The 15,491-nt window shown below is 37.1% G+C and overlaps 1 protein-coding gene across 1 annotated transcript; it reads right to left on the bottom strand.

The window, feature by feature from the left end:
- Positions 1-13,525: 13,525 nt before the first annotated feature.
- ZNF283 (zinc finger protein 283) lies at positions 13,526-15,037 on the bottom strand. Its single transcript, XM_065899128.1, has one exon. The coding sequence runs from the start codon at positions 15,035-15,037 to the stop codon at positions 13,526-13,528; it is 1,512 nt and encodes a 503-aa protein (XP_065755200.1).
- Between the last annotated feature and the right edge of the window lie 454 nt (positions 15,038-15,491).

Consider the following 15,491-nt stretch of genomic DNA (forward strand, 5'->3'; position numbering starts at 1 on the left):
TAACAATATACAGATGAATACACCAATGTGAAGAAGAATGAACCAAGGATAGGAATGGAGATTTAATAAAAGAGGAATTAAAAATGTACATGAAAACATATGTAACTTATGACAACTAAATAGAAACGTTATAAGATATGCCATATTGACCTTAAAACTAGCAAGTTTTTATAAAAATAATGTTCACTGTATCTTAATTTTGATGTACTATTAGTTCCTAATTCATTTTGGTGGTAAATAATTCATATACAACTTTTCTAGAGAGTACTTTATATCCTTATTTAAAATAAGCATGCTTTTTGAATTTTATTTTTTTATACAGCAGATTCTTATTAGTTATCTATTTTATACATATAAGTGTATATATGTCAATCCCAATCTCCCACTTCATCACACCACCACCACCACCCCTGCCACTTTCCCGTCTTGGTGTCTACGTTTGTTCTCTACGTCTGCGTCTCTATTTCTGCCCTGCAAACCGGTTCATCTCTACCATTTTTCTAGGTTCCACATATATGCGTTATATATATACAATATTTGTTTTTCTCTTTCTGACTTACTGCACTCTGTATGACAGTCTCTAGATCCATCCACGTCTCTACAAATGACCCAATTTTGTTCCTTTTTATGGCTAAGTAATATTCCATTGTATATATGTACCACATCTTCTTTATCCATTTGTCTGTCGATGGGCATTTAGGTTGCTTCAATGTCCTGGCTATTGTAAATAGTGCTGCAGTGAACACTGGAGTGCATGTGTCTTTTCGAATTATAGTTTTCTCTGGGTATATGCCCAGTAGCGGGATTTCTGGGTCATATGGTAATTCTATTTTTAGTTTTTTAAGGAACCTCCATACTGTTCTCCATAGTGGCTGCATCAATTTACATTCCCACCAACAGTGCAAGAGGGTTCCCTTTTCTCCACACCCTCTCCAGTATTTGCTGTTTAGATTTTCTGATGATGCCCGTTCTAACTGGTGTGAGGTGATACCTGATTGTAGTTTTGATTTGCATTTCTCTAATAATTAGTGATGTTGAGCAGCTTTTCATGTGCTTCTTGGCCATCTGTATGTCTTCTTTGGAGAAATGTCTATTTAGGTCTTCTGCCCATTTTTTCATTGGGTTGTTTTTTTAATATTGAGCTGCATGAGCTGTTTATATATTTTGGATATTAATCCTTTGTCCGTTGATTCGTTTGCAGATATTTTCTCCCATTCTGAGGGTTGTTTTTTCTTCTTGATTGTACTTTGCTTTGCAAAAGCTTTTAAGTTTCATTAGATCCCATTTGTTTGTTTTTATTTCCATTACTCTAGGAGGTGGATCAAAAAAGATCTTGCTGTGATTTATATGAAAGTGTTCTTCCTATGTTTTCCTCTCAGAGTTTTATAGTGTTCGATCTTACATTTAGGTCTCTAATCCATTTTGAGTTTATTTTTGTGTATGGTGTTAGGGAGTGTTCTAATTTCATTCTTTTACATGTAGCTGTCCAGTTTTCCCAGCACCACTTATTGAAGAGACTGTCTTTTCTCCATTGTATATCCTTGCCTTTGTCATAGATTAGTTGACCATAGGTGTGTGGGTTTATCTCTGGGGTTTCTATCCTGTTCCATTGATCTATATTTCTGTTTTTGTGCCAGTACCACATTTTTTTTTTTTTTTTTTTTTTTGCGGTACGTGGGCCTCTCACTGTTGTGGCCTCTCCCGTTGCGGAGCACAGGCTCCGGACGCGCAGGCTCAGCAGCCGTGGCTCATGGGCCCAGCCGCTCCGCGGCATGTGGGATCTTCCCAGACCGGGGCACGAACCCGTGTCCCCTGCATCGGCAGGCGGACTCTCAACCACTGCACCACCAGGGAAGCCCTTCACATTGTCTTGAAACTGTAGCTTTGTAGTATAGTCTGAAGTCAGGGAGTCTAATTCCTCCAGCTCCATTCTTTTCCCTCAAGACTGCTTTGGCTATTTGGGAGCTTTTGTGTCTCCATACAAATTTTAAGATTTTTTTGTTCTAGTTCTGTAAAAAATACCACTGGTAATTTGATAGGGATTGCAATGAATCTGTAGATTGCTTTGGGCAGTGTAGTCATTTTCACAATATTGATTCTTCCAATCCAAGAACATGGTATATCTCTCCATCTGTTTGTGTCATCTTTGATTTCTTTCATCAGTGTCTTATAGTTTTCTGAGTACAGGTCTTTTACCTCCTTGGGTAGGTTTATTCCTAGGTATTTTATTCTTTTTGTTAAAAGTAAGCATGTTTTTAAATCCAGCAATCCATCTATAGGAATATATCTCATGGTAATCGTTAAACTTAAGAGAGAAAATAGTACATTTCTATGGGATTATTTATATTAACAAAGTTTGGAAATGATCAACAATAACAATTATGTATAGCAGATAAAGTATTGTGTTTCAAAAAATGGAAAACTTGGTAGGCATTAATAATTATGTACAGATATAATGACTGATAGTCACAAGATTTTTTTTAATTGATTTTTTAATTGAATGGTTCTTTAAATTCTATAGTGCTTTACAATTTTCAAATTTCAAATTTTCATGCAATCCCATAATAACCCTTTTTTCCCCTACCCCTATATTGCCCCTCCCCCCTTCCCTCTCCTCACTGATAACCACTAGTTTGTTCTCCTTTACTGTGAGTCTGCTTCATTTTTGTTTTGCTCACTAGTGTTTTTTAGGTTCCCCATATAAGTGACATCATACAGTATTTGCTTTCTCTGTTTGACTATTTCACTTAGCATAATGCCCTCCAAGTCCATCCATATTGCTGCAAATGACAAAATTTCATTCTTTTCTATGGCTGAGTCGTATTCCATTATATGTGTGTGTGTGTGTGTGTGTGTGTGTGTGTGTGTATCACATCTTCTTTAGCCATTCATCTGTTTATGGACACTTAGGTTGCTTCCATACCTTGGCAATTGTAAATAACGCTGCTACGAACTTTGAGGTGCATGTATCTTTCCGAATTAGTGTTTTTGTTGTTTTTTGTTTTGCATATATACCCAGGAATGAAATTGCTGGGTCATATGGTAGTCCTATTTTTAGCTTTTTGAGAAATTTCCATACTGTTTTCCACAGTGGCTGCACCAATTTATATTTCCACCAACATTGTGGTTTTCATTTGCATTTTCCTAATGATTAGTGATGATGAGCATCTTCTCATGTGCCAGCTTGCCATCTATATTTTCTGTTTGGAAAAAATGTCTATTCAGTTCTTCTGCCTATTTTTTAATCATTTTTTTAATGATGAGTTATATGAGCTGTTACATATATGTTACATATGAACCCTTTATTGGTCATATCATTTGCAAATATGACCCATTCAGTAGGTTGTCTTTTCGTTTTATCAATGGTTTCCTTTGCTGTGCAAAAGCTTTTAAGTTTAATTAGGTCCCATTTGTTTATTTTTGCTTCCATTTCCTTTGCTTTAGGAGACGAATCCAAAAAAAGATTATGCAGCAATTTATGTCAGAGAGTGTTCTGCCTCTGTTTTCCTCTAGGAGTTTTATAGTATCCAGTCTTGCATTTTGGTCTTTAATCCATTTTGAGTTAGTTTTTGTAGCTGGTGTTAGATAATGTTCTGATTTCATTCTTTTACATGTAGCTGTCCAATTTTCCCAGCACCAATATTGAAGAGACTGTCTTTTCTCCTGATATTCACAAGATTTTGAGAAAATAAACAGATTACATACAAAAATGCAATGTCTCTGCAATTTTGTAAAAATTATAGATATGCCCTAAAATACCAATGTCTAATATAAACACAGTATTTGTAAAGGTACATTTGATATTAGACACTAATTCTGACTGGTTTATAAAACTTCTGAAATTCAGGCATCTTTGCTCTTAAGTAGATAATAATTTCTTCTTCAATATTTATATAATACAGAGTAATTAAGCCCTGAAGGCACTGAAACACAACCTTCTCAGATCAAATCCATGTCATCCTACTTAGAAGGTGGGGAATCTTGGACAAGTTGTTTCACTTGCATAAGCTTTAGTTTTCCTTATTGGTATAATGGCAATATTACTTACTACCACACACATAGGGTTTTGTTTCTAGATTTAAATTAGATAATTATACAAATCTTTTATTTCTGTGCCTCACACATGAAAAGCATAAACATAATATTTTCAGTCGCCCTCCTTGGCATGTTTTCGCTGGAGTAAAACAGGCAGGGATTGTTGGGTGGGACACCAACAGAATGTTCTGCTCTAGCTCCTATTATATGAAAGCTGTGATGGGTAATTTTATGGTCAACTTGACTGGGCCATGTGTGCCCAGATATTCGGTTAAACTCTATCTCGTATGTCTCTGAGGGTGTTTTGGATGAGATTAACATTTGAAATCAGTGGACTGAGTAAAGCAGATTGTCCTCCCTGATGTGGGTTTCACCCAATCCGTTGAAGGCCTGAATAGAATAAAAAGACTGAGCAAAGAGAATTCTTCCTCTCTGTCTTTGAGCTGCAACATCAGTCTTCTGCTGCTTTCACACTCACACTCCAACTGGAACATACACCATCGGCTCTCCTGGTCTTCAGGCCTTCAAACTTAGACTGGGACTATGCTATCCTGGGTCTCCAGTTTGTCAGCTGCAGAACTTGGGACTTCTCGGCCTCCATAACTTATAACATTGGGTTGGCCAAAATGTTCATTCAGGTGTAAGGAAAAAGTGAACAAACTTTTTGGACAACCCAATAACTATCTATCTATATATCTATCTATATGGTTATATATGGTCTATATATAGGTAGATACATATATGTATGTATATATTATCTATATCTATATCACCTATTGGTTCTGTTTCTCTGCAGAACCCAGACTAATAGAGCAAAAGAAAGAAATCTCAGCTATGCTGGGGCTCAGACATCCACTGTATGTGACCTACAGAAGTTGTCTGAGGGAACTCTTAAGGGAGGGGACCCAGCCAAATGACATTTAAATCAGAACTAAGCTTTAAGGGAAGGGGAGATGAAGTGCACACCCAGGAATGATGCTTCTGCACCTCTGACCCTCTTGCAGTTCCTCTTAAAGTCTCCAAGCACTTTCCCTTCTTGGTGTTGGTTTGAAAACTCAGAGAAGTCCCCAGGTTAAATTCAAAACTGGCCCCCATACATGGAGGGCAAGGAGAGACCAATAGAAGAAGCAGAACACTCTGGATTGGTAGGTGGCAGTGTTAATAAGCAAGGGAACTTACATAGGAGGCTTGTCTTGAGCAGCTGCAAGTGAGTAAATCTCTACACCCACCTGCCAGAATCTTAAAAAGTTTATATAGAGGCTGTATCTGGGTTCAGTCACATATACTGTCCAGATGGTCTCAACAACACATTAGCACCTCAAGGATGCATGCTTGGAATGACTCCTAGTGTGAGAACATTGGGCGGAATGTACATTCCAAGGAAAGGAGTAGGGAGGAGTCTCCAATTGCCAGGATCCAGTTTGCAGGTCAACCAGCGGTCACTTCCTCCTGATAACCTCTTCCAACAGCCTCCATCTTTTAAAAGGCTGTTGGTGGGATTCTGTACGGCCTTTTGTTAGAGCACCTCCCAGTCCAGCATTGTGGTCCAGATAATAGTCATTCAAAGGTGTTCCCTGTTTCGAGACAACCCCACGAAGTAAGAATACCCATTTGCCTGCCCATACCTTTTATTTCTTTGTCAAATTGTGCTCACATGGTGGGGGTCACATCTTCAGGAAGTCTGTATGAAGAAGAAATCTCCTTAACTTGGGATATTAAAAAGCATCTTAATGTAGAGTTCTGTCACATTTTCTCCTGTAATTTTCTCCACAATTATTCATAAACTGGCATACTGTTGACTTTAATCATTCTGCCATGTCATCATAAGACTCACTTTAAACCATATTAATATAAAATAGTTTGCTGAATTTTTCACTATTTTTAAAAGAAATAAATATAAATTCGTATAGCAACTATAAGCATGGTTACAGGAAAGGTTTATATTTTTCTATTGACTGATGTCATGGCGGTAAATTATCATCTTTGAAATTATTAACTACTGCTCAGTTACCCGGTAATGGGTTGTGCTGATGCACAGGGATGCCAGCTATGTTGTTAAGAGTCTGGTAGCTTATAGCGGTTTTCCACAATTCTTCGTTTACTAGGTGCCCGTGTCATGGCTCACCCCTGCTGTTAATATTGGACTCGTCCATTTGACTTGTCTAATCAACAGAATGTGGGCTGATCAGGATGGGTGTATAGACTTTAAAGATGCTTTGGCTCAGCCTTTTGTGCTTCTGCCGTGCACCATGAAAAGAACATGCCTAAGAACCTGCTGGCCAAAATGAGACATCAGAAACAGAAGGGGAGAATAACCTTTTTAACCGCATGAGTTATTTCAAAAACCACCCCTTCCAAGAAAGCAACTGGAAGTTTTCCACCAGGTGAAAGAGTAGAAAACTAGAAATTCAATATAGGAGAGAAGTGAAAAGCATCTCTATAGTGATGGTGGTGGAGGAGATTACAATATCTCTTGTGCACCAGGCCCAGAGGGCAACCAGCCCAGAGTGGATCTTATTTTAAAATTGTGGCCAAAGATGATGCAGACCTTTTCCTCCACAGGAAACACTCAGGTATACCGAAAGTAAATTGAATTAAAAATCTGACTGGTGAAATCCATAATAATGGTATATGACTGACACTGAATTATGAGGTATTAAAGAAATATTTTCAAATCTTGAATGTCTACTCTGAGGCAATATAGTCTGCTATTTATATAGAACATCTCCCCAAGAATACAGAAGCTGAAAAACGAGATTGTCTCTAAAGAGCATCATTGTGTAGCTTGGGGAAAGGGGAAAGAATAAGACTTGTTTCTTTTGAATTTAGCACTGTGTGTTATAAAAATGAACTGGCTAAATATATCCCCCAAATTCTAGTTACACCTTTGTTTTATTTCACATTATAAAATTTGGCCTTCTTTAGTTTTGAAGCTAACAGAATTCCAGGAGTTAAATTTGAAAGAGTAGCCTCCTCTGACTCTGGGAGAAAAAATACCTTACAAAGATGGACCAATAATATTTCCCCTGTCCCCAACAGCTACAAAAAATCAGATAATAAAAAGCTCCTAGTAAATGTTCTCACTAATAAAATAGACTTTAATACTTCAGATTTTTTTGCTGTCTTTTTGAAATAAACATTAACCTCTCAAGAGTCTGTAATTATGTTTGGTGGTCTTAATCATACATACATTTAATTTAAATTGTCATATTTTATGAAATGTACACATATATGTAAAATTTTTGTTAAAATAAAGGATCTGGTTTATTCTAGTTTTTCTTTCATTATATATACATGCATGAAAAGTTAATGAACTGCATGGGTCTGCTAGATTTCTTATTTAAATAAAACATTCAAGAGTTTGTGACCAATTTAAAGTAACATTAGTGATTATGTCTGAATCTACCCATGACCCATTTTAGCAATTAAGAGCAGACATACACTGTTGGCTAATGGGAAATGTTTCCTTGCTTCTAAGAGAGAGAACAGAAAATGATCTCTCCTATTTTTACCTCTGGATGTTGTCATGGCTGTGTAGAATGTCCAAAAACCTGTCAGCCATCATGGTAGCAGCCAACACTGGGGAATACAAAGTGGAAAACGAAAGAGAATCTGAGTCTCTGAATATTTCATTTTGCTAATGAATCAAAAATCTCTGGAGCTGGTTCTCCCTTTTAAAGCCTGTTATATGACTCAACATACTTTCTCATTGCTTCAGCCAGGTTGGTATTTTAATTTCTGATGAGTATATCCTAACTGTAACAAACAACTAAAGGACATGGTTCATACTCAGAGCTGGAGATGCAGAGACAAAGCTGATTCCATCACAGCCATCAACCAGCTATCTGGTGGGGGATGAACACACACACAGAATGGCCTAGGTGTTAAATGCTGTCCTACAAATTGTACAGATACTTTGTGAAACTAGACAAACCTAATGCATCCAATGATGTATGAGCAAGGAGCGAAGAGATATTGCAAAAATATTCAAATAGCCAATAAACAATAAGAAAACTGGAAATGTGAACCACAATCGTCACAATCAGATGCCACTATATACCTACCAGGGTAGCAGAAAAAATATATATATCTTAAACTGACGATGCCAAGTATTGTCAAGGATACAAACACACACTGCTGGTGGGAGTGCCAGTTGGTATATCTGTTTGGAAATCTATTTAGGAGAACTAAACTTACTAAAGCTGAACACAGGCATACTCATAACCAAACCGAAGCAATTTCACTTCCAGTATATAGAGAAAGAAATGTGTACATGTATGCTCTGAAAGACATGGACAAGTTTGGTCATAACAGTCCTATAAGGAGCTCTGACTTCCCAACACAGCATACCCAAGAACATATAATGAAGGATTTTCAATGAGAGGCAGTGTTGGAATGCTGCTTTTATGTGGATCTTGGCTATGAAGGTTCCTTAGAGGAACTGTGCTGGGCACTCAGAGAAATTGTTGTGTCCTAAGTAGAAATTTGAAAACAAGCAAATCAACAGATGAAACTAGAAGAGTGATTAAGGGTTTCCAATTCAAAACAAAACAACCCAATACAGTCCTGCAATTTTAAAGAACAGGTAATCACAATACAAAACATACAAAAATACATTTTAAAAGACAATTATCAGTCTCACTCATGAGATGTAAAAATTCTAAATAAAATAGTAGCAAATGAAATCAAGCAGTGCATATAAAACAGACACGTGCGCGCGCACACACACACACACACACATCAGTGGCTAACCTGGGAATATCCAGGGATGGGAAGAAGTCAAAAGGTCTGTCAGTATAAATTATCACATTAACAAATTAAATACTACACCACTGCAGAAGGGGATAATGAAATGGCATTTGATAAAACTCAGGAGCCCATGTCTACTTAGGTACAAAAAGATTTTTACTCACAAATAAGAGAAAACGTTAGAAGGCAACTGTTTGAGAGCATGATGCTGTCATCCTGTCAGCTAACAATCAGACTTGGTGACTGAAATTTCCAACTTTGCAAACTCTCTTTTAGTTATGGCAGCATTTCCCAATGCAGTTTCACATCCCTAAGATGTTAATAAGTCATGAGAATTGGTATTTCCATAGTACAGTTTGAGATATACCAATTTAAACAAAGTTGAACAATTTTCTTCACTACTCTTTTGTCTTTTGATAAGCTGATAAGGTGCTTTTGGTCATTCCCTAAGGGGGATTTAGAAGATGCTGCTTCATAAGCTTCTTTAACCAGAGAATTCCCCTTGTTTTTCAAGTATTTTTAAGTACTGGTGATCTTTGAGACAATTTCAGAAATGCTTGGTGGGACGAGGCACGATCTCCACATCTCCTAGTTAACATGCAAATATGGCACCCAGGAGGAGTAAAATACTGACTGGTAACGCTTTACTCTATTAAAACACTCAAAAGTATTCTGCTTTGTGTTAGGTTGGATGATTAAAATTGCAATTACGTGGAATAAGGCTGTCAACCACTAGCCAGTAAACGACTGTACAGTGATATCGCAGATGGCCTACCTGCACAAAATGGACACAGAGGTAGGGTGCAGATTAAAACAATGACCAAGATGAACCACAGACATTTGTCAATGCAGTTTTGATGTAACTGATATTTGGAAATAAGTAATTTTTAAAGGGTTGAATTCTATTTCATCATAACTAATATGCTTTGATGCTAGCACTAAATCACGACAACCACCCAGATGAAAGTGAATGTGAGAAGCCACCAACTTTGAGATGCATTCTGATTTCCAAATATTAAAATTCATCTTATAATTAAGCCGCTGTGTGTGATTTCCTGCTCTAAAAGTCATACAGGTCTATGAAACTATCAGAATGAATTACAGTTGTGCTGATGCCATTTTTTTGTCAGTTAGCTTATATTTCCATTTAAACCAGAAAATTTGGGGTCTGGATATCCCATATATTTTCTATTGCACAATCTTACATGTGGATTCTGCTTGCTGATATTTTAATGAGAATTTTTACATTTACCTAAATTCAGCTAATCTAGCTTTTGCTTTTTAGAGGGTATCTCCATTTAGTTTTGTTACTGGATTTATGTTATCCAGGTAAGATGAGTTAGTAAAATTTTTAGCTATTTTCGTCTTGAAATTTTTACCTAAGGAGATGACAATTTCCAAGTGTTGTTTCTAAAAGGGAGATCCTGGACCAATTTTTTCAGCCTTTTCCTTTGTTTATTCGTCCAAATAGGTTTAAATATATTGTACTGCCTTAAATTAAAAAAAAAACTCCGTATCTATAATTATACCTCCTTTCTTATTCATGATTCTACAATGTTGCCAATTTTCTTGATTTTTCCTTGTTCAGATTTATCAAAGTCTAGTTGAGGTTAGTGGACTTTTCACAGAGGAATAATGATCAAGAACTACTGCTTTAATTCCTAATCATTAATCTCAAATTTTAGCTATATTGATTGCTTCTGTATTTTGGTTTAGGATTTGTTATTTTTCTAGCTTCTTAGTTCAGTGTGACAGGAACCATGTAGATACTGGGGGAAACAAGGTGTAGTTCTGGCCCTCCATCTGGGCCAGATGCATCTTGGTTCCTCCAAGACGTATTAACAATGGTATTACTTTTCCACTGAGTAGAGCTTCAGGGACATCCTACAAGCTCGGATATACAATCATTTCATTATCATTGTTTTCTGCAAAATCTCTAATTGTTTCAATTTTCTCTTTGATTCAGAACTTATACATACATATGATTATACATTCCCAAAAGTAGCTGACCAAGGTTCACTAATCCTACTAGTTGTATAATGGATCTTTATAATGGAGAACTCTAGCAGTCACCATCTTTTTTTTTTAATTATTTATTTTATTTTATTTTTGGCTGCGTTGGGTCTTCGTTGCTGCATGCAGGCTTTCTTTAGTTGCAGTGAACAAGAGCTACTTTTCGTTGCAGTGTGCAGGCTTCTCATTGCGATGGTTTCTCTTGTTGCAAAGCACGGGCTCTAGGCATATGGACTTCAGTAGTTGCAGCACATGGGCTCTGTAGTTGTGGCTTGCGGGCTCTAGAGCGCAGGCTCAGTAGTTATGGTGCATGGGCTTAGTTGCTCTGTGGCATGTGGGATCTTCCTGGATCAGGGATCGAACCCATGTCCCCTGCATTGGCAGGCAGATTCTTAACCACTGCGCCACTAGGGAAGTCCAGCAATCACCATCTTAATGATCAAACGTAGCATTGGTGATAGTGGAGAAAATGGATATTAATTGCTTATGATGTCTTTCAGTAAAATTACATGTCACCTCCTATGAATTGTTCTGGTGGAAAATGTTTAATCCTGTAACTCTAACTTGATTTTATGAGAGATATGAAGGATAGAGGTACAAATTAAGTTTCACTATGAGAGAACAAACAAAATCTAGAATGTATGGCATTCTATAAAACAGCTTTCCTGAAATCTTCAAAAAGTCTGTTCAAGACTAAAATCTAGAGACATGACAACCAAATGCCATGTGTGAATAGATATTCAGAAAGCAAAAATGGCCAAATGTTTAGAATTCTTGATTCCATGTAGAGAGTAGATGGATGTTCATTATACTGTCCTTTACATTTTTCTGAATGTCTAAAAAATGATCATAATAAACTTTTGGTAAAGAATTCCAAAATGGACAGTTTTCTTTTTGTTCTCTTTAATTTCTAATTTACCTCGAAAAGTGAGTGGAGAATTTTAATTACTACTTGTCTGTTGGGATTCATTACAACAAATTGCTTCACATTTCTCTCTGATTCTTCTCCAGGTATAATCCCAACATCTTAACACTTACTAAATCCAAAATGTTTCTTTTTAGTCTTAATTTTTGATGCAGCTTAAGGGATAAATTATGAATAAAAATTCTCTCAAATTCTTTACATTTTATTAGGTCTTTTATCCAGAATGCACTATCTGAAATTCAAATGGATGAGTGGTTATGGGTACTTTTCTTAATTATACGAAATGGGCATTCCTCTCCTAAGACTTTGCCAGTAGTAATATTTATGATGATGATAATAAGAATAGTAAGTAGTGAGCACAGGTGACATACTAGATACTCTTCCAAGGATTTGACCCATACTACATCAATCCAATCTCTACAACAGCACTATTACAGAGCTACCATCACCAGCATTTTAAACATGATGCCCAGAGGGGATAAGCAGTTTGCCCAACATCCTACAAGTAATAAGGAGGCAGAATGGTGATAAAAATAAGTATGGTTGGGCTTCCCTGGTGGCGCAGTGGTTGAGAGTCCGCCTGCCGATGCAGGGGACACGGGTTCATGCCCCGGTCCGGGACGATCCCACATGCCGCAGAGCGGCTAGGTCCGTGAACCATGGCTGCTGAGCCTGCGCATCCGGAGCCTGTGCTCCGCGACGAGGTGGGGGTGGGGGCGCGACAGTGAGAGGCCCGTGTACCGAAAAATTTTAAAAAGTATGGTTTCTGCCATGGATAAGGTGTTTCCTACATTTGTGATATTAACAGGGTTATTCTCTAGGAAGAGTTTGCTGAAGTTTAACAAAGACTGAATAGTGTTGGAAAGCTTCTATACATTCACTAAATCAACATATCTGGTATAAATTCTGTATGCTCTTATGGGCAAAAGGAAATTGTGATTCCCACATTAGCCAAATCTTCCTATGGAATGAATATTCTGCTACTTTAATCAGGGAGGTAACAAGGGAGGGATTTCTTGTTCTAATTAAGTCACACTGTGACTTGTCTCATGTTTTAAAAAGTGTGAATGCTGTCTCTCAAATTATCTAGGAAAGGACAAACTTTTTGCTTTTAATTTCCAATCATTCATCGACTGATACTTTTGTAAAATATAATGATGTTATAGCAATATCAGACTGCTATAAAAGTTTCCAGACACTTACTCTCACTTTCTGCATTTATCTCATGATTGACAGGTAACAATTCTGTGGACTGGCAAAAAGTCTCTGGCCAATAGTTTGAGTAGCACTTGTCTAAAAGCCTTCCTACAATTCTAATTCAAAGGACTTCTCATTTGGATGAATTCCCTGATGTATTCTAAGATGTTTACCATGTCTACAAGTCTTCCCACATTCCTTATATTCACAGGATTTCACAGCAGTATGAATTCTCTGATATGCAGGGCAAGAACCAAATTAAATTTAGATCCTTCCCTTAAAGAGTAATGAGCATTTTTCCAATGTTTATGAGACTTTGCACCATGAATTAAATAAAGATCTTTACACATTCCCTACATTTAAATGGCTTCACATCAGTGTAAATGTTCAATAAGATCATACAGAAGTCTAAAGGACTTTTCATATTCCTCATGTTCAAAATATTTCTCACTAGTATGAATTTTCTGGTATCAAGTGAATTGTCCATACACAGGTAAGGCTTTTGCACATTCCCTACATTAATAAGGTTTCTCAAGAGTAAGACTTCTCCTCATGTTAAGTAAGTTGTCTGTACGGACACAAAAATATGTTTTCACATCTCTTCAATCATAAAGTTTCAGCAGCAACAACTGTCTTATTTGAGTAAGCTGTCCATATAAAGACTTCCCCACATTCTTTATATTTGTAGGGTTTATCATTATTATTAGTTCTTTCATGTTGAACATGGCTTGAGCCACAAGTAAATGTCTTTCCAAATTCCTTACATTGATAAGGTTTCTTGCCAGTATGAAATCTCTGATGAACATGAAGTTGATAGCCACTACCAAAGGCCTTCCCACAGTCTTTACATTCATAGGATTTCTCACCAGTATGAACCCTCTCATGTTTAACAAGGCTTGAACCCCAACTAAAGGCCTTCCCACATTCCTTACATTTAAAAGGTTTCTCACCAGTATGGATTTTCTGATGTTGAGTAAGGTGATAGCCTCGACTAAAGGCCTTTCCACATTCTTTACATTCATAGGGTTTCTCACCAGTATGGATTCTCTCATGTTGAACCAGACTTGAGCCACAATTAAAAGTCTTCCCACATTCCTTACATTCATAGGGTTTCTTGCCAGTATGAAATATCTGATGTCGAGTAAGTTGATAGCCACTACCAAAGGCCTTTCCACATTCTTTACATTCATAGGATTTCTCACCAGTATGGATTCTCTCATGTTTAACAAGGCTTGAACCCCAACTAAAGGCCTTCCCACAATCTTTACATTCAAAGGGTTTCTCACCAGTATGGATTTTCTGATGTTGAGTAAGGTGATAGCCTCGACTAAAGGCCTTTCCACATTCTTTACATTCATAGGGTTTCTCACCAGTATGGATTCTCTCATGTTGAACCAGACTTGAGCCACAATTAAAAGACTTCCCACATTCCTTACATTCATAGGGTTTCTTGCCAGTATGAAATAACTGATGTCGAGTAAGTTGATAGCCCCAACAAAAAGCCTTTCCACATATTTTACATACATAAGGTTTCTTACCAGTGTGGATTTTATGATGCTGAGTAAGTTGATAGCCACGACTGAAGGCCTTCCCACATTCTTTACATTTATAAGGTTTCTCACCTGTATGAATTATCTCATGTTTAGCAAGGCTTGAGCCCCAAAAAAAGGCCTTTCCACATTCTTTACATTCATAAGATTTCACACCAATATGAATTTTCTGATGTTGAGTAAGGTGATAGCCACGACTGAAGGCCTTCCCACATTCTTTACATTCATAGGGCTTCTCGCCAGTATGAATTCTCTCATGTTTAACAAGGCTTGATCCCCAACTAAAGGTCTTCCCACATTCCTTACATTCATAAGGTTTCTCACCAGTATGAAATCTCTGATGCACAGTGAGTTGATAGGCACTTAAAAAGTCTTTCCCACATTCTTTACATTCAAAATGTTTTTCAGCCATATGAATTCTCTCATGCTGAACAAGTTTTGAGCCATGACTACAAGCCTTCCCACATTCCTTACAAACGTAGGGTTTCTCTTGATTATGAATTTTTTGATGTGTAGTAAGAGATTTATGTTTTCTGTAAGTAGGCACTTTTTCATAGCTGATTATCATTTGATTGAAGTATCCCTCTTGATGTCCCTGGAGGCCCTCAAATCTTCTCTTACACTTCCAATTATTTTTGAAAAGGAATGCCTCAAAGCCAAGGGTTTTACTTCTTTCCTTTATCTCCTGTTGGGGAAAATTTATTTCAAAAATGTCCTTTTTTGCAAATGTATTTTTGGTCTCATATGTTGACTCCAACTCTGAAAGAAAACAAGAAAACCACACATTTTATTGCCTTTACCAGAAAAAAAGCCCTTTATAGTAGAAATAAAGACAAATTGAAAAGAATACCCATAAGTGAACTCAATCAGGAGACTTACTGAATTCCTAAGCACAAGCCTCTCCCCTGTCCAACAACAAACTCAGCTTTGATTTTTCAGTTCTTGTGATATTAATGTTCTGATATGACAGTTTTCTGGAGGATTCCACAAAGATCACTTTAACAAGTCCCTCATCTTCCTGT

This window comes from Phocoena phocoena, chromosome 20 (assembly GCF_963924675.1).
Source record: "Phocoena phocoena chromosome 20, mPhoPho1.1, whole genome shotgun sequence".
In the NCBI taxonomy this organism is placed as follows: Eukaryota; Metazoa; Chordata; class Mammalia; order Artiodactyla; family Phocoenidae; genus Phocoena; species Phocoena phocoena.